General features: G+C 43.7%; 1 protein-coding gene across 1 annotated transcript in view; it reads right to left on the reverse strand.

Annotated features, from left to right (window-relative positions):
* Positions 1–17,693, reverse strand: part of SYCE3 (synaptonemal complex central element protein 3) — a 38,815-nt gene extending 21,122 nt beyond the window's left edge. Inside the window, exons 1-2 of the mRNA XM_084835288.1 lie at positions 17,081–17,693; positions 14,393–15,734 (exon numbers count right to left, since the gene is read on the reverse strand). Coding sequence (XP_084691414.1) covers positions 14,953–15,734; positions 17,081–17,330 — 1,032 coding nt within the window. The 5' untranslated portion in view covers positions 17,331–17,693 and the 3' untranslated portion in view covers positions 14,393–14,952. Of the gene's footprint in view, positions 15,735–17,080 lie in introns of the transcript that reaches the window.
* Positions 17,694–18,701: the final 1,008 nt, after the last annotated feature.

The following is an 18,701-nucleotide window of genomic DNA, read 5'->3' on the forward strand; positions in this document are numbered from 1 at the left end:
TCCACTACGTAATGCCTAGTTTGGCCCTAACCACTGTTTTGCTTTTTAATGTGTGTATATATGGGAGTATAATATAGGGCATCTCTACACCAGCCTAAAATCCTGCATGTAAAACGGGGCTTTCTGCTTCCATTTTAAATGCAGGATCACAACTGACTCCCTTTACACGTGCTTCCTTTCCCCCTCCCCTTACCCCCCTTCTCCCCATAGCTGAGCCTTCCATTATCTTTCATTGATCTCACTCCCCTTCTTGCCACTTTAACTCTTTTCACGGAGGAAACTGAAGCGGAACACAACGGCGTAATTTGATAGCTCATTACCTGCAATCTATTTAAAAAAAGAACAAAGGGCATTTCGTGCAGGAGACGTCCTGGAGGGTCACGGTGTCATGTAAAGAGCCCACAAATTTCTGTGAAAGAGCAATCTCAATCGCAGGGTAAAAGCTCTGTGTGAAGGAGCCCACAAAGGAGGACATTACGCAGAACTCCATATAATGTATAATTTGGCCCTTGACTGATGGTCGCAGGAGGAAAGTGAGTTAGAGGGCCAAAGCAGACATTATACATAAGTCACCCAATGTTTATTTTAAGGAAAAGGAGCTGTGGGAGATTGTGAGTTTAACGGGAAGAATAAGTGATTGGGCTGTTTTATTCCCCCCCCAACTCAAAATCAGGGAATTCCCAAGTTTCTATGCACAGGAGAAAATGTGTGTCTCCATATGTCTTTCTCCATATCTGAATAGCAACTGGGTGGAATTTTCAGTGAAAAAAATCCATAATTTAAAGGAAGGGATTATGCACTCACTCCCACAACTTTTCCACTCAATCATAACCTTCCTCAGCTGATCTTCATTAAAAAAACTTATGAAATTGTTACATGTATGTCCCATGTACCATCTAGTTTGGCCCTCAGACCCCCACAAACTGAACCATATGTTCATCCTGCTTCCCTTGGTCAATACTCTAATGAGTTAAAGAACAGGGACTGAGTACTAATAACTCTGAAAGTTCAAATGCATCAGTTACAGGGAACTAAAAATAATCTGACTGGTTCAAAAATAGTGACAAAGATTTTTTAAATGGTTTGTCATTTCTTGTACCTGAAATGCAGCTAATAAATCTTATAAATGAATAAAAAATTATTTGCTTCTGATTTATGATTTTTAAATGTTATAAAGAACTTAATTTTTTCTGAAAATATAAAAAATACAAAAATCAAGACAACATAGAGATATTGATATTAACGATAGTGAAAATCAATACTTAATGAATAAAAAGACCCAGCTCTACATGTGTTTATATTAAGAGTCTTACCCAGAGCAATTCTATACATATCTACTTACAGGTAAGTATAATTACTTAAAGCATTAAGTATAATGCAACTTACTCCCAGTCCCAGGTAAATGAATTTCAGCCTTAACCCTATTTTATTGACTGACTAACTTTGACATTTTAGCCTCCAAAAAACAAGCAACAAAGGGGGGGGGGGATATAACGTTTGCATTCTTGATTCTAATTGTGAAAAAAATCATTTAAAAAATCTGAAGTTATATAAAAATTACAGTATCGATGATATAAGTGCAAATAAAGCAGTTTATCCTTTACATATTTAGTCTTTGCTCAATGGTCCAAAGATAAAGAAAGTACAACACAGCAACATTAAACTGGAGAACATTAAACCCCAAAGTATTTATTTATTGCATTATTATTAGTCGAAAGCAGATATTACAGAAGATTAATAGCTGTATATCATGCCAGGCAGGAAATTAATGTGGTCTACACATTAATTTGAATCCAAGTCAAAGCATCCCTGACAGATGGCTGTCCAGCTTCATCTTGAATGCCTCCAGTGTGGGAGAGCCCACAACCTCCCTAGGTGATTGGCTCAATTGTCATATTGCTCTGACAGTCAGGATGTTTTTCCTGATGTTCAGACGGAATCTGGCTTCCTGTAACTTGAGCCCATTATTCCATGTCCTGCACTCTGGGATGATCGAGAAGACATCCTGGCTTTCCTCTCTGGGACAACCTTTCAAGTACTTGAAGAGCGCTATCATATCTACTTCAGTCTTTTCCTCTCAAGGCTAAACGTGCCCAGTTCTTTCAGTCTCTCCTCACAGGGCTTTGTTTTCAGTCCCCTGATCATCTTCTTTGTCCTCTTCTAAACCCTCTCCAGCTTGTCTGCATTCTTCTTAAAGTGCAGAGCCCAGAACTGGACACAGTACTCCAGATGAGGCCTAACCAGTGCTGAGTAGAGGGAAACTAGTACTTCCCGGGATTTGGAAGCTATGCTTCTATTAATGCAGCCCAAAAGAGCATTTGCCTTTTTGGCAGCCACATCACATTGTTGGCTCATATTCCGCTTGTGATCTACAACAATTCCAAGATCCTTCTTGCTTGCACTACTGCTGAGCCAAGTATTGCCCCTCTTGGAACTGTGCATTTGGTTTCTTTTTCCTAGGTGCAGAACTTGGCATTTATCCCTATTAAATTTCATTCTGTTGTTTTCTGCCCAGCACTCTAGCCCATCAAGATCACTTTGAATTCTGTTTCTGTCTTCCAGGGTATTAGCTATCCCACCCAATTTTGTGTCATCTGCCAATTTGATAAGCATTCCCTGCACCTCCTCCTCCAAGTAATTAATAAAAATGTCGAAGAGCACTGGCCCCAGGACTGAGTCCTGTGGTACCTCGCTCATTACCTCTCCCCAGTTTGAGAAGTTCCCATTGACAAGCACTCCCTGGGTCCGATTCTGTAGCCAAATGTGGATCCACCTGAGAGTTGTTCCATCTAGCCCACTTTGAGCTAGTTTGCTAATCAAGGATATCATGGGGCACTTTGTCAAAAGCTTTGCTGAAGTCAAGGTATATTATATCCACAGTATGCCCACAGTCCACAAAGAAGGTTAGGTGTTCCTTGACCATATGCCTATCAGTCTCAAGCTGCAATCCAGCCCCTTCAGCTTGTACTTCGCCTTTGCCAGGGGACTGGCTCATAGACCCTCTTTCGGGAGAAGACTGAGCCAAAGTAGGAATTGAGCACTTCTGCCTTTTCTTTCTCATCTGTTATCATTTTGCCATCCTTATTTAATAGCTGAACCACCATTTCTTTCCTTTGTCTTTTACTATGCACATATCTGAAGAAAACCTTTTTGTTGCTTTTAGCATCCCTCGCTAACCTCAGCTTGTTCTCAGCTTTAACCTTCCTGACGCCATCCCTGCAACTCTGTGCTACCTGCCTGTACTCTTCCTTTGTAGCTTGGCCTTCCTTCCACTTCCTATATGTGTCCTTTCTTGTTTTCAGGTCATCTCTAAGCTTTTTGTGAAGCCACATTGACTTATTCTGTTGTCTTCCACCTTTTCTTCTTGTTGGAATGGTTTGTAATTGTGCTTTGAGAATTTCCTTTTGTAAAAACTCCCACCCATCTTGGACTCCTTTTCTCGTTAGGGTCGCTTGCCATGGGACCTTACTGATCATTGTTCTGAGTTTATTAGAACTGGCTTTCCTAAAATCTAGGGTACGCGTTTGTCTACACTCGGCTTTTGCTTCCTTTAGAACGAAGAACCCAAGTATAACATGATCACTTTCCCCCAGAGTCCCTGTAAGTGCTACTTTAGCAACTAAGTCATCTCTGCTGGTTAGGATCAAGTCAAGGATAGCTGATCCTCTAGGTCCTTGCTCTACTTCCATTTTTGGTTTGGCTAGGAATATGCTGTCAGGATTCCCAATCCTCCCAGTGCACACGCTCAGGCAATCTGACACCGGACACCCAAATCAGTGAGATTTCTTCATTGCAGGAAATCCCATGGCAAAAGCTTAATGATTACACTTTTCAGAGATCATATAGCTGATGGCCAGTAGCTATAAGCTCTATGTAATTCCAGCACAGTCTAAAGCTAAACACTACTTCCATGACGGAGATCCTCATCAATGTGGTTTCCCCGTTGCCATCTCCACGATTCCTAACACAAGGGAAGGGACTGGCATACTTAACCCAGGCAATCCTTACACGGGGTTCCAAACCACAGACAAGGAATGGGAATGATTCCTGGAATTACCCCTAAGGCAATCCAAGGATACATTCTTGAAAGGCCTAAACAAAACCACACCCATAGAGAGTCCAACTTTGAATCTTTTGTTGGTAACTCCAGGCTACATGGTCGAGGCCTATCACGACCAAGGGCAGGGTAAACCCAGACACGCAGGGAGTTCCGTGCCACTGCTTTCACATTGGTAACTCCACACTGCATGTGTCCAGGCAGAGGAAAGTCCAAAAGCTGTAGATCAAACCCAGCCTGCCAGTACACTGAGCTGACGACAAACAAAGACAACACAATCCACAGCAAACGAGAGCTGAAGTCTATGAAAAGCCTCACAGTACTTTTCATGACAAGTCTTTAGCAATCCAAAGTTCCAATTAAGGAAGAGACCATGTGCAGAGTGCTTCCAAAAGCCGAGATGATGATAGATCCAAACAGAGGAGGCTTTGGGCAAAGATGACGAGATCTTCTTAGCAAAGGCTCTTCACCTTTACATCAGATTAAAAGAGAAGGCGTGACTGTAAGACACCCCCTCCAGATCCCTTGACAGACAAGGGCCTTGAGCCTTTCAGCAAGGCCGCTATCTAAACAGAGCGTCACTGCTCAGCCCTCCAGCAGTGACGCTTCAACCTGGGCAACCCTTCTGCAAACCCCACCCTACCTCTGTCAGGTTCTCACGGACAGCTTCCAGCCTCCCTGCCTGCCAAGGCCAGACCAGCAGGTGGACAGGGAGCTGGGTGAATCCCCGTGGCTCAGTTCTGAGAACACTGCCAGAGATAAGCTTAGACAGACTGACATTCCAGAGGCTGAATAGAACCAAGCCCTTCCACGCTACTTCTAATCAAATCCTGGCTATAACCTACAAGGCCGACTGCAGTACTGATGCTGGGCCCTGACACTAAAGCCTCTAGTTCTGCTTTAGTACGTGTCAATTCAGTTAATATTTTTAGAGCCTGATTTCTTGTGTTTTTCTGATAGTATCCTTTTTTAACATATAATTTTCCTTGCAAATTATTTCTTTCTTCAGTCTTGATCCCTCCATTATAAATTTCCCTCTCAAATATGCTTTAAGGGTGTGCCATAGTAATATAGACTTCATTTCATCTATATCATTTGTTTCATAAACTAATTGAATATTGTTTTTAATTTTTTCAACAACTTGTGGATTCATGAGTATATTGGTGCTTAACCTCCAAATCGTGGATTTATTTATTGGGTTGTTATTAACCCCATTGTACATATATTGGAGCATGGTCAGATGCCAAGATGGGGGCAAAATCTATCCTGGACAGTGGTGGTGTAAGCGATTCTGAAATAAATATATGATCTATACAAGAGTAGGTTGAATATTTATTTGATAAAAAGTATAATCTCTAGTTTTAGGGTTTCATAGAGTAGAATCATAGAATAGTACGCTTGGAAGGGGACTGTAAGGCCATCGCATCCAACCCTCTGCTCACTGCAGGAATCCAAGTTAGAGCTTCCCTGACAGATGGCTATCCAGCCTCATCCTGAATGCCTCCAGCGTGGGAGAGCCCATTACCTCCCTAGGTAATTGGTTCCATTGTCGTATTGCTCTAACGGTCAGGAAGTTTTTCCTGATGTTCAGCCAGAATCTGGCTTCCTGTAACTTGAGCGCATTATTCCAAGTTCTGCATTCTGGGATGATCGAGAAGAGATCCTGGCCTTCCTCTCTGTGACAACCTTTCAAGTACTTGAAGAGCGCTATCATATCTCCCCTCAGTCTTCTCTTCTCAAGGCTAAACATGCCTAGTTCTTTCAGTCTCTCTTCATAGGGCTTTGTTTCCAGTCCCCTGATCATCTTTTTGCCCTCCTCTAAACCCTCTCCAGCTTGTCTGCATTCTTCTTAAAGTGCGGTGCCCAGAACTGGACATAGTACTCCAGATGAGGCCTAACCAGTGCTGAGTAGAGGGAAACTAGTACTTCCCAGGATTTGGAAGCTATGCTTCTATTAATGCAGCCCAAAAAAACATTTGTCTTTTTTGCAGCCACATCACATTGTTAGCTCATATTCAGCTTGTGATCTACAACAATTCCAAGATCCTTCTCGCTTGTGGTGAGCCACGTATTCCCCATCTTGGAACTGTGCATTTGGTTTTTTTTCCTAGGTGCAGAACTTGGCATTTATCCCTATTAAATTTCATTCTGTTGTTTTCTGCCCAGCATTCTAGCCTATCAAGATCACTTTGAATTGTTTCTGTTTTCCAGGGTATTAGCTATCCCGCCCAATTTTGTGTCCTCTGCCAATATGATAAGCATTCCCTGTACCTCCTCCTCCAAGTAATTAATAAAAATGTCGAAAAGCACTGGGCCCAGGACTGAGTCCTGCGGTACCCCACTCATTACCTCTCCCCAGTTTGAGACAATCCCATTGATAAGCACTCTTTGTCTGATTCTGTAGCCTATTGTGGATCCACCTGATCGTTGTTTCATCTAGCCCACCTAGAGCTAGTTTGCTCATCAGGATATCATGGGGCACTTTGTCGAATGCTTTGCTGAAGTCTAGGTATATGATGTCTACAGCATTCCCACAGTCCACAAGGGAGGTTACCTGATCAAAAAAAGAGATCAGATTCCTCTGGCAGGATTTGTTCTTGACAAATCCATGTTGGCTTTGAGTAATCACTGCATTGTTTCAAGGTGCTTACAGATGGATTACTTTATAATCTGCTCCAGAATGTTCCCAGGGATTGATGTCAGACTGCCTGGTCTGTAGTTCCCAGATTCCTCCCTTTTGCCCTTTTTGAAGTTAGGGACAACATTAGCCCTCCTCCAGTCATCTGGCACTTCACCCATGCTCCATGATTTCTCAAAGATAGTAGACAGCGGTTCTGAGAGTTCTTCTGCCAGTTCCTTTATTTCTCTAGGATGCAGTTCATCTGGCCCTGGAGATTTGAACTCATTCAAAGTAATGAGGTGTTCCTTGACCATATGCCTGTCGATCTCAAGCTGCAATCCTGCCCCTTCAGCTTGTACTTCGCCTTTGCCAGGGGGGGTCATAGACCCTCTTTTGGGAGAAGACTGAGCCAAAGTAGGAATTGAGCACTTCTGCCTTTTCTTTCTCATTTGTGATCATTTTGCTATCCTTATTTAATAGCTGAACCACCACTTCTTTCCTCTTTCTTTTACATGTATCTGAAGAAAGCCTTTTTGTTACTTTTAGCATCCCTCGCTAACCTCAGCTCGTTCTCAACTTTAGCCTTCCTGATGGCTATTCTGTGCTACCTGCCTGTACTCTTCCTTTGTCACTGGGCCTTCCTTCCACTTCCTATGTGTGTGTTTTTTTGTTTTCAATTCATCTCTAAGCTGTTTGTGAAGCCACATTGGCTTCTTCTGTTGTCTTCCACCTTTTCTTCTTGTTGGAATGGTTTGTAATTGTGCCTTGAGAATTTCCTTGTTTAAAAACTCCCACCCATCTTGGACTCCTTTTCTCATTAGAGTCGCTTGCCATGGAACCTTTCCCATCTTTTACAATTTTAATAAACCCATTGTTCTGAGTTTATTAAAACTGGCTTTCCTAAAATCCAGGGTACGCATCTGGCTACACTCAGCTTTTGCTTCCTTTAGAGTCTAGAACTCAAGTATAACATGGTTGCTTTCCCCCAGAGTTCCCGTAACAGCTACTTTATCCACTAAGGGCTGATCTACATTGCGTCTGCTAGCACATCGAATTTGTTAGACTGGCGAGGTAAATGCCATCGCATTAAATCGTGATTATCCACACTCACCCTGTTTCCCCATTGCAGTACTTCATCAAATGGACAAGCACGGTTTATGCTCGAGCGCTGTGCTGTTTTCGTGCTCTTAAAGACGGCGGCTCTCATTGGAGGAGCAGAAACTCTTCCTGTTTCTGCTGATTCGCCGCCCACCGTCCCTCTCTTCCTCTATCCCTGTGTGTGTGTAGGGATTGCGCAAGCATCCTGTTGGGGCTCGAAGTCCTGTGAGAAATTACCCCCCCGCCCCCACCGCACACCAGTTCCCTCAGCAAGAAGAGGGGAAGAAGGCAGCGCCTCTCATCCTCCCCCCATCATTGCTACAGCAGCAGTGGCGCAGGAGAGGATGGTCGTTTTCCACATGTTTTCCTGGCCTTAGGGAAAATGACCAGCTTGTCCCTTGCTGCCACCGCTGTAGCAGGTGGGGGTGGAGGGAAGGAGGCACCAATCTTCTTCTCTCCTCTGACCTGTTGGAGGCCAGGGCGAGAGGCTGGGGGGGTGCCTGCCAATGCTCTTTTCCCCACGCCAGCCCTTGATAGCCGGCGCAAGGAGGAGGAGCAGCAGCGGCACCCAGTATTTGCGTTTGGGGGGAGCTGCTAGCATTTTCGAAGCTTCACATCTTCGAAGACTGCCCTGTGTTTGTTCCCCGCTCCTGAGATGACATTAAAATTGTCCACAGACATTTTTATTGATTTAGTCCATGGACACTGAGGACTGTCTGGCTGGATATGGGTGTGTTTTTCTTTCTGTGCAGTGAACATGGATGGGACTGTGAAAACATTTACATTTGCCTGGGCAAATTTGCAGAACAATTGGGCTAGAGAAGCTACGATTCTTCAAAGATTCACTTCTTCGAAGATTCGAAGGTAACGCCTTTATTTATTTTTTAAAGCCGAAGCGGGGAATAGAAGGGGGTAAAACTTAGTCTCATTTGAAGGGATAGAACAACCCCCTGCTCAATGCAGGAAGCCTGATTCGAGGCGGTCTCCCATCCAAGTACTGACCGGGGCCGACCCTGCTGAGCTTCCGAGATCAGATAAGCGTTCGCATATCCAGCCCTTTGCTTGTTGCTGAAGAAACATTGAGTGCTGAGGAAGCTATGCAATCAGTAGCCAGAAGATGACATGGGGCCATCGAGAGCTGTGATTGGACAGGAGGGAAATACAAACACCGCCATATGGACAGGCGTGGGAGGAGACTACGACCAGATACGGTAACAAACGCGGAAAAACAGAGCACATTAAGGGGAAATACCAGGATATCAGAGTATTGAAAGCGGTAGCACGGAAGCAGGAAATTCCGGTTCAAATTCGAGGCGGGTACTGTGTAGTGTGAAAAATGGGCAGTGAAACCTCATTGGAAGCGGAAAAAAACGTAAGTGTAAATCAGCCCTAAGTCATCTCTGTTGGTTAGGATCAAGTCAAGGATAGCCAATCCTCTCATTCCTTCCTCCACTTTCTGTAGGAAGAAGTTATCCACCACATAAGTCAGGAATTTCCTGGAGGGGCCATGTTTTGCAGAATTTTTTGCAACAAATCTCTGGGAAATCAAAGTCCCCCATTACTACTACATCACGCTTCCTTGAAACATTGGCTATTTGCTTTTCAAATGTTTCATCAAAAGGTTTAGAAACTTCCATCCATCCACTAGATCCTCCTTTTTAAATAGCCTCCCAATTCTTACCTCTTCAGTAGATATTTTTCTAGTTCTTGATTTTGTATCCATTTTTATAATCAAAACACAATTGGTATCCCCTCCTAAGATTATTCCTCCCCATGCAAACTGCCTACCTTTAGCCAGGAATTTTTGCATAAATTCAGCTTGAGCTATATTAGGAGCACAATAGGATCCAATGGTTAATAATGTGTCTCTCAATTTGCCTTTCATTACTATATACCTATTATCTCGGTCCTTTAACTGATCTATAACTTCAGGTCTAGAGCTCTTAATAAAGATTATAGCTAGTCCCCTTGATTTTGACATTCCACTAGCACTGTGTCGTTCTCCCAAGGATGTATGATTATTAAGATGTTGTACATATTTTCTATGACACGTTTCCTGTAGCATTAAAACATCAGAACTCAATTTATGGATGGTCTGCACTATTCTGTATCATTTAGCTGGAGTTCCCAGATCATTCATATTAACAGAAATTATGTTTAAGCTATCTAACATATTAAGCATTAGATCTGCAGTTCATGCTTTTAATCTTCTCAGACCAGCATCTTGTACATTCATTGAAATTTGGACTATTAAAACATAGTAAGTGACTGCATTGCAACCATGACAAAAGGACTGTCTTCAAAACCCTTCTCCCCCCGCCCCATCCCTTCTCCCTCACCTCCCTCTTCCCTCCTTGCCCAACACCTGGACAATCTTCACACCTGAGGTTTTTTTAAACAGGATTGTTCTTTAATCACTGATTTTCACGGGAAGTTTAGATGATGCCACTGCTCTCCTGCCGCTATCTCACAAGTTCCACTACCCAGTAGTGTAGTGTCAAATTCAGAAGTGCAGGGTCCCTTCGTGATAGTCACAGCCATGCCCCCTCACAGCCATGCCATCTTCTAAGATTATACAACCTTGTAAGATTATACAATAAAAATGAGCTTTCAGTAACTTACTTTGTTTGGAGTTCTGCTGAGCAATGAATGCAGGATGAGGGTATGCCTTTTTGAGGTTCAGCAAGAAGAAGACAATGATAGCTTCCAGAAGTTCCAGTTGATCACCCACAATGCCAGTAACACATCTTGTTATATTCTCCCTAGAACAGCAGTCTGGATTGTTGATCACTGTTCCGGTTTCTGTCAACATTTTTTGGCCTCTGCACCACTGACTTCATAGGGTTGTTTTTTTTTCAGAGTCCATAGTTCAGTGGTTCTAGTGGTTTCTCAAAATATTCAGCCATCTCTTATGGTGTTTTAGTTGGATCCAGACTTAGTCATACTTAGAGCAGACTTTCTGAAATCAGAGGAACTTAAGGTAGGCATAAGTCATAACTAACTTTTCCCATTGATTTTAGTGAGTATACTCTAAGCATGACTAAGCATAGATCAACCTTTTATGTAGCCTTCTTATTTTTATGAACAGCAGTGATGACACATGATGGATTGGTAGTCTAGATTGTGTTTCAAAAATAATCAAGTTCATGTTACTGAAACCTCTTTCACATTCCAATGTGCTGCTGCTTGGGATTACCTTGGTGCATTGCATCAAAGAATTTAAGGCAGGTAGTACCTGCCGGCCATTGTTATCCAAGTAGTCTCTGAACGCTGAGATTGCAGGATTAACTGGAGTGCACAGTGATGCCACTTCCTCTTCTCCAAATCTTGGCTGGATTTCTGTTGGCCACTCATCATGTTCCAGGACCTGAAGCTCCTTTATGATGTCAGGGATGGACCCTTCAGCTTTAGGTTTTGTTGGAGTCACTGTAAGTAGGCGCTGTTTCATGTTGTTCACTATGCTAGTTATGAACTGACCACAATGAATGGATACTATCTTCCTGTTATTGGTCAGTATGACAGAGCAAAATCTATTTTTTCAGACTGCAGATTCTGCTTCCAAAATGGCCTTTCCTTTCTCTGCAAGGTCCCCAGGATTCTAATAGATCTTCTAATATGTCTGTCTGCTTTCATGGCAGTAGTGGTTCTTCCCTGCAGATATTCCAAAAGGATTGTCAGCTCATTCAAGACATCATACAGAAGGACTAGGTTAAGCAGAAATTGTTTGGAAGACAAACGGTTATACAGACCATTAAAAGAAAATCTATCTGCCTGTGATCGATGTCCATCCTCACTAGCAGACTTGAAGCATAAACACAGAGAAGAACAGTTTTTCCAAACTGCTGAAATCATCCTAAAGGAACCTGCAACCCATCTGACATCCAAGACCTCACCAGTCCTCTTTATCTGCTCATCCAGCTGCTCTGAGCATTTTCTGAGCTCTCTCTGATTTTGTGGTGACCTACTATATAACAAATAAAGCTTGTCCATGAATACACGGAAATGATTCACACCATGGACTTCTGAAACTGTATCCTCAACAGCTAGCTCTAACCTGTGGTTCAGGCAATGCCATACAATGATGTTAGGACATATTTCAAGAAGGCATTGTGCAACTCCTAATTTCCTTCCTAGCATTACACTAGCTCCATTGTTAACAAAAGATACAAGATTTTGTTGAAGGTAGGTATGCAAGATGGAACCCGTGGGATGCAAGACAGTTAAGGAGTACCTCTGTTATTGTTTGTGCACTTGTTCCTGGAAGTTCTATTAAGTCAAGAAAAATGAAAAATGGGTCTTTTTCTTTGTCATATTCACATTTTAGATACACTATTAATGTGCTTATGTCACTGAGATTTGTGGACTCATCAGTAAGGACTGATATCTTGCCACTGATATTTTGTATTGCTTTACAGATGTCCGATCGTATTAGTGATGCAATGTGATCAATAATTTGAGTGGTGCTGTATCCGGAACGCAGACCTTTAGAAAGGTCTAAACCATTTAGTTCCTGTAGCTCTAGTAGGTCAAAGTGATCAGACTAGGGTCTACCCTTTTTTGCTAAATAATAGGCAGTCATAAAAACCTTGCGGGTACTTTCCCTTAGGGATGCATTGCAACGACCAATGCAAGTCTCCATGTGTTGCCTTTCAGCTAGATCTGCTATTTTCTGTGCACGCATGTGGGCAAATGATTTGGAGTGCTCCATTATCTTCTTTCAGAGTGACTCAAATTGTGTTTTCCTTGAAGTTCCATTGTATGTAACAGAACTTACACACCATTCTCTTGAGAATGAAGCACCTTGTACTTTCATTGTTCCTAAATGCTTAGCTTTGGAGCATACAGAACAACCCAGTCTGCCTGATTCACGTCTCAGCCATGGATTCAAGCCTTTCCTGTTTTCCCACACTTCTAGTGACCAAATATCTGGCCAGGTTTGAATACTGCTTTCTGCTTCTCTATCAGTATCACCAGTTGACTGACTGACTCCTTTCTCACTGTCGGAGATACTGCTTGAATTACTGAATTCAGTGTCTACACATTCATCTGCTGTTGCTACCAAACTGCTTGATGATGTAGATGGGATGCTATAATTAGGATTCACTGTCTCTACTGCAGTTGAAGAACTCTCACTCTCCACTTGTCTTGTCTTTTTGAAGTAGCAACTAATAAAGGCCTGCTTGGACTTGACACCCATTGGGACCTGCATAACTGACTCAGCCCTACAGGAATAAAAAAAACAAAGAACTTTCCCCTCTGCCCCCTTTCTCCCTCCCTGGCTCACTGCTGTAGCTTTCCCCAAAGAATTCTGGGGACTAGTTTGGTGAGGTGATGAGAAATTTCCTTTAAAGACCACAGAACAACACTTCCCAGGAAGCTTTGGGGAAAGCTCTGGCAGTTACAGTGGAATAGAACCAGAACAAAACTTCTTTGTGGATAGGCTTCCCACCTCCCTCCCCCTCTCTCAGGGGACTAAATGTTGCCAGAAACATTTTGATTTTAATAATTCTGAAATGACAACCAAGTGGGGGACTAGGATTTGGGAGACCAAGGTACTTTGCCATGAAGCTCACTTCTCAGTTATCTACCTCCTAGCATTGTTGCAAAGATAAAATGGGCAAGGGGAAGAACTTTAAGCTACACTGAACTCCTTGGAGGAAAAGTGGGATAAAAATGTACGTTAACAATTATTAAAATACTTAATATTTCTTTACCTGCTCTAAAGTACTTCATCTGGGATCCAAAAACAGTGCAGCTGAGAGTAAGGCAGTGGTATCTCAATTGGACGTCTGAGAAAAAATGCAGGAGTGTTAAAATCTTTTTCACCCACCTTCTCACTCACTCACAAACATTTTGGGTTTTCAAAATATGATACTCTATGGAAGCTTCACCCTCTCAACTCAGCCTTCATGGACAGATCCCTTCTCATTTAAGTAACACCCTTGCACACTCCGTTAGCACCCCAACATTACCCACTAGCTTTCCCTAAGCGCCTTCATTACATCTCCCCTCTCCCCCTCCAACAGAAATGTCCACACAGCCAGCTGGATTGAACCACACACACACACACACACACACACACCTTCTTTCTCCCCTCCCCGCAAATGATTTTTTTCTGTTTCCCTCCCCTCCACCAGGGTTTGTTTGCCCAGGTACATGCCAACCTTGTACCAAAAATTGTAGCTGACAGAGCAGGTTGCATCTGGCAATTCCACTTAGTGTAGAAATTAATGTTCAAGAATTAACAGTGCAATCAAATGTGTGTTTATTTTGAATTAGATTACAGAGATCTTGGGAAGGCAGCTAAGGCCGCAGTCCTATGCATGCTTACCTGGGAGAAAGTCCAATTGGCAAATGAACATAGTAGAACTGACTTCTGAGTAAACACACATAGGATTGTGTGATAAATCCTAAAAACTGGCACAAACCAACTCTTACAATGAATATTAATAATTCAATACCTGAACAAGACATCATCTTGCTTCTCATTTGCACCACCCATCTGCCTCCCTCTTTTTCATGCTCATCAAGATGTGAAACTTTTCCATAACATTTCTCCACCACCACCCCCGCCCCATTGTAAAGCACAGAATGGCACCAATCCTAAACACACTTACTGATGGAGCTGGTGTATTTCTATGGCCCTGTTCTCTTTTCCTGCCCTGGGATTGTGGGAGTGGGATAGGATGGTGCTCTAGCTGGCTCTGGCTGCTGGTACTGGGGTATAGTCTGGAGAACTGCCAAGAACAAGTTTAAGCATCAGGAGTTTTAAGGGTGATGTAGTAATGAGGTCCCTCGCTATAAACAAACCTCAGTTAAGGGTATATAAATCAGCTTTATGTGTGTTCTTTTAATAAAAGGTACAAAGCAATGGGAGCATATTTTCAAGAGGAGGACAAGAGTCTATCTAGGCCAATCACATCTCCACAGCGTTATTTCCTAAAGGTACATTATATCTAAATGGTGTGAGAAAAAAGGAGAACGTAATAATGATAATAATGATGATGATAATAATAATAATAGCTTGTATAATCAAAAATTAAGTTTCAAACAGCTATGTAACTTTAGATTACAAATTAAATTTAAATTTAGATTGTAAGCTTCTGGTGTTATATAAATGTCAGTTGTAATATGTCTGTTATCCCATGATTTTATAAGCTTTGTTGTTTGTTGTTGTTCAGTCGTTCAGTCGTGTCCGACTCTTCGTGACCCCATGGACCATAGCACGCCAGGCCTTCCTGTCCTGCGCTCTCTCCCGGAGCGTGCTCAAGTCCATATTCATTGCATCAGTGATGCCATCTAGCCATCTCATCCTCTGCCGTCCCCTTCTCCTTTTGCCTTCAGTCTTTCCCACCATCAGGGTCTTTTCCAGAGAGTTTTCTCTTTGCACTAGGTGGCCAAAATATTTGAGCTTCAGCTTCAGTATCTGTCCTTCCAATGAGCACTCAGGGTTGATTTCCTTTAGGATTGACTGGTTTGACCTCCTTGCAGTCCAGGGGACTCGTAAGAGTCTTCTCCAGCACCACAGTTCGAAAGCATCAATTCTTCGGTGCTCAGCCTTCCTTATAGTCCAGCTCTCACAGCCATACGTTACTACTGGGAAAACCATAGCTTTGATTAGACGGACCTTTGTTGGCAAGGTGATGTCTCTGCTTCTTACTATGCTGTCTAGGTTTGCCACAGCTTTCCTCCCAAGGGGCAAGCGTCTTTTAATTTCATGGCTACAGTCACCGTCTGCAGTGATCTTGGAGCCCAAGAAAATAAAATCTGTCACTGCTTCCATTTCTTCCCGTTCCATATGCCAGGAAGTGATGGGGCCAGATGCCATGATCTTCGTTTTTTTAATGTTGAGTTTCAAACCAGCTTTTGCACTCTCCTCTTTCACCCTCAACAAGAGGCTCTTTAGATCCTCTTCGCTTTCAGCCATTAGGGTGGTATCATCTGCGTGAGACTGCCATGCTAAACAAAGACACAGTGCCTTATCAGAGACTCAGGAATGCCAAGAATGTGTTTACATAGTACACAACTCTCTCTCTGCTGCCTCTCTCTATGCATGCCTGAGTATGTAAAAGGTGTTGTCTGTTTCCTGTCTCCCTTTCAGCTAGACAAAGAAAGTGGTAGAGAGCAGGCGTAAGACAGCCGCCAGAGACTTGTGTATATAAGCCTCTGGATCACATTACTTGATTGTGATCTTTGTTGGTGCGTTAGCCCCAAAGGGTGCCTTATTCTGCAGAATAAAATCGTGTTGGACCAGATCTCTGCCTCCTCTCGTTCTTGGCAAACAAATTGGAAAGTTACCAGGAAAGAACACAATTTTTGTAATACTAGGGGCAGAGACCTGACTTTCTTGCTTATGAGTCTCTGTAAAGTACCACATATATTGTAAAAACCAAAGTCTGTGCATCTTCAAGAAGCAGCTGAAGACATGTTTTATTCAAACTGTCTTTTGGTGACCAGCAACAGAGAAAGACAAAGTAGATTGACTAGCATATTGTTACCAGCCCTGAGCCTTTGGGATGAAGTAGACTGTACATCCAATCAATCAATCAATTAAATAAATAATACATCAGGTAGGGACAACAGTGATTATGAATTTTTTTCCTACCTCAGATAAAATAGTAACCCTATCATATGGATAGAATGGCTACGGGGTTTACTCTCAAGTAAGTGCAAAGCAAATATATGTAGGGGGTGTGTGTGTGTGTGTGTGTGTGTGTAGAGGGAGAACAAGAAAAACGCTGCTTTACTTAACACATTTATTTAAAGACCATCAGGGTTGCTGCTAATGTGCACCTTAGGGCTTCACCCTTTGCAGGAACAGCCAAGAGGAAACGTAGCAGGCTGCAGCCTTCCCCCACCTGGCGCCCTCCAGATTTGCTGGACGACAACCCCTATCGGCGACAGCATATTGGCTATGCTGGCTGGGAGGGGGGATGATAGGATTTGCAGTCCAACACATCTGGAGGGCACAAGGTTGGGAAAGGCTGGGTGAGAGGTGCAATGGAGACATTCTGCGGCCCCCTGCCCAGAGCTGTGTGGAGGCAGGCGAAGTGGCCGCTGCGTCGGGGCTCCCAATATCCATGTACATGTCTTCTCAGAAGTAAGCATATAGATTTCAGTGGGGTTTATTCCCAGGTACTTCTTATCATTTAAATTTTTTAAATTTCATTGATTTTTCAATGAAACTTATAGGAATATAGACTTCCTCCTTCTTCTCTCTGCCCACCCCACCCCACGCCCCGACCCCACACCCCACTGCCTTCTCTGGCTGACCTCCACTCAACAAACCGACTGAGCTAACCTGCCTGAGTCTGATGTTGGCCAGCGTGTTCTCGGGCGCGTTGTGTCTGCGTGCTGGTTTGCTGCCGCTCCACAACTGGCTGGGGGCGCAGGATTGACGATCGCAATCAGCGTCTCCAGCAAGCAACTTAGCCTGGCCCACGTGCTCCCGTCCTTCCCTGAAACCAGATGGCGGCGGTGCAGTCTCAGGCGCAGGCAAGGTGGCAGCTCCTCCCTCTCGGAGCGAGAGAAGGCGGGCTGCCAGAGAGGGTGCATTAACCCTTGGCCAGGCCAGGCTGCCTTGCCCAGGCGGCCTCTCAGGGGAGGGGGGAATTTGCCGTTCTTCTTGCCCCGTGCTTGCAGCTTTGGGGGGAGTAGCTGCTGTAGCAGCCGCAGCGCCCGCTCACCACAGCATCTCAGGCTCTTCCAGCCACCTGCCCCGCAGCGGCAGGCTGGGAGTGGGAGGAACCTGCCTGAGGCCTGGCTCTAAAAAAAGGCCTGGGTCTTTGTCCTGGTGGGGACCCCCACCACTGCACCCCTGCCACTACCTCTTTCCGTGTTTTCTGAGAACGGGGGAAACCCAGCATTTTCTGTGCTTGCGACTGGAATCGCCATTTCCTCCCTGTCATTTATTTCCCCTTTAGGGCTTTGTCCCGCGTTGTGTGGGCGCGTGCTAGGGGGTGTTGCTGGGAGGTGTTGAATAGCATTGTCATGACAAGAGATTGGTGGGAAGGGGGGCAGGTCACTGACCACTTCCAGTGACTGCTTCTGCCTCTCTCCCATTCCACTACAGGCTCCAAGATCCCTTGAATACAGCAATGCTTACTTCTGAGTAAACACACTGGCTGTAAGGCTTTCCTTTCCTGGGAGTAAGTGCCATTGAAATCTGTGTGGCTTGCTTCTGATTAGGCATGCATAGGAGTGGATCCCCTTCAATGCATTTAATGAGCTTCCACCACACATTAAAAACGTGGTTCAGGCAGGCATTTGGGATGGGTTAGGGTATTCTTAGGGTATGTTTTTAATGTAGAATTTTATTGTTTTAAATTGTTTTATTATTGTATATTGCCCAGAGTGGCTGGGTGACCAGCCAGATGGGCGATTAATAAATTTAATAAAAAAATAAATAAATTTACTTGGAACTTCCTCCCATTGACTTCAATGACTGCTTCTTCTCCCTGTTGCTCGTTCAATGGGCTTTTTTCCTCCCAGGTGATGGGGAAGCCTCCCTTCTCAGCCATGCAGGAGAAAGGCGTGACAGTTAGGATTTCAATGGGTATTAAAAGTGCCTTTTCTCTCCCGTGAATAAATTCATCATGCAGAGCTTGGAATGGCCATTTTTAATAGTTTTCCTTTGGATGTGGAGCTGTTTTAGATAAGGCAGTAATGCTGAGGTGGTTTTCCATAGTACTCCCTCCCACCTGGCCAGCCAAATAAAAATAGTGAGGGGGCGTAGCTTGCCAGTGAGCAAGATGGAAGCATACCTTTCTAATCCCCAGGCTTCTTTTATGTGTTGACAATGGTAATTTCTAATTCTTCAACTTCTAGATACTGCATCCACAAAGGGGGTGCAGCAGAGAACCAACTGGCAGCACAGAAAAATACCAAAGCTCACTGGTTCCATAGCTGATACGACCAACAGCTCAA

Source organism: Heloderma suspectum, chromosome 2 (assembly GCF_057233095.1).
Source record: "Heloderma suspectum isolate Gila_16-S chromosome 2, 16-S_ref, whole genome shotgun sequence".
Taxonomy (NCBI): domain Eukaryota; kingdom Metazoa; phylum Chordata; class Lepidosauria; order Squamata; family Helodermatidae; genus Heloderma; species Heloderma suspectum.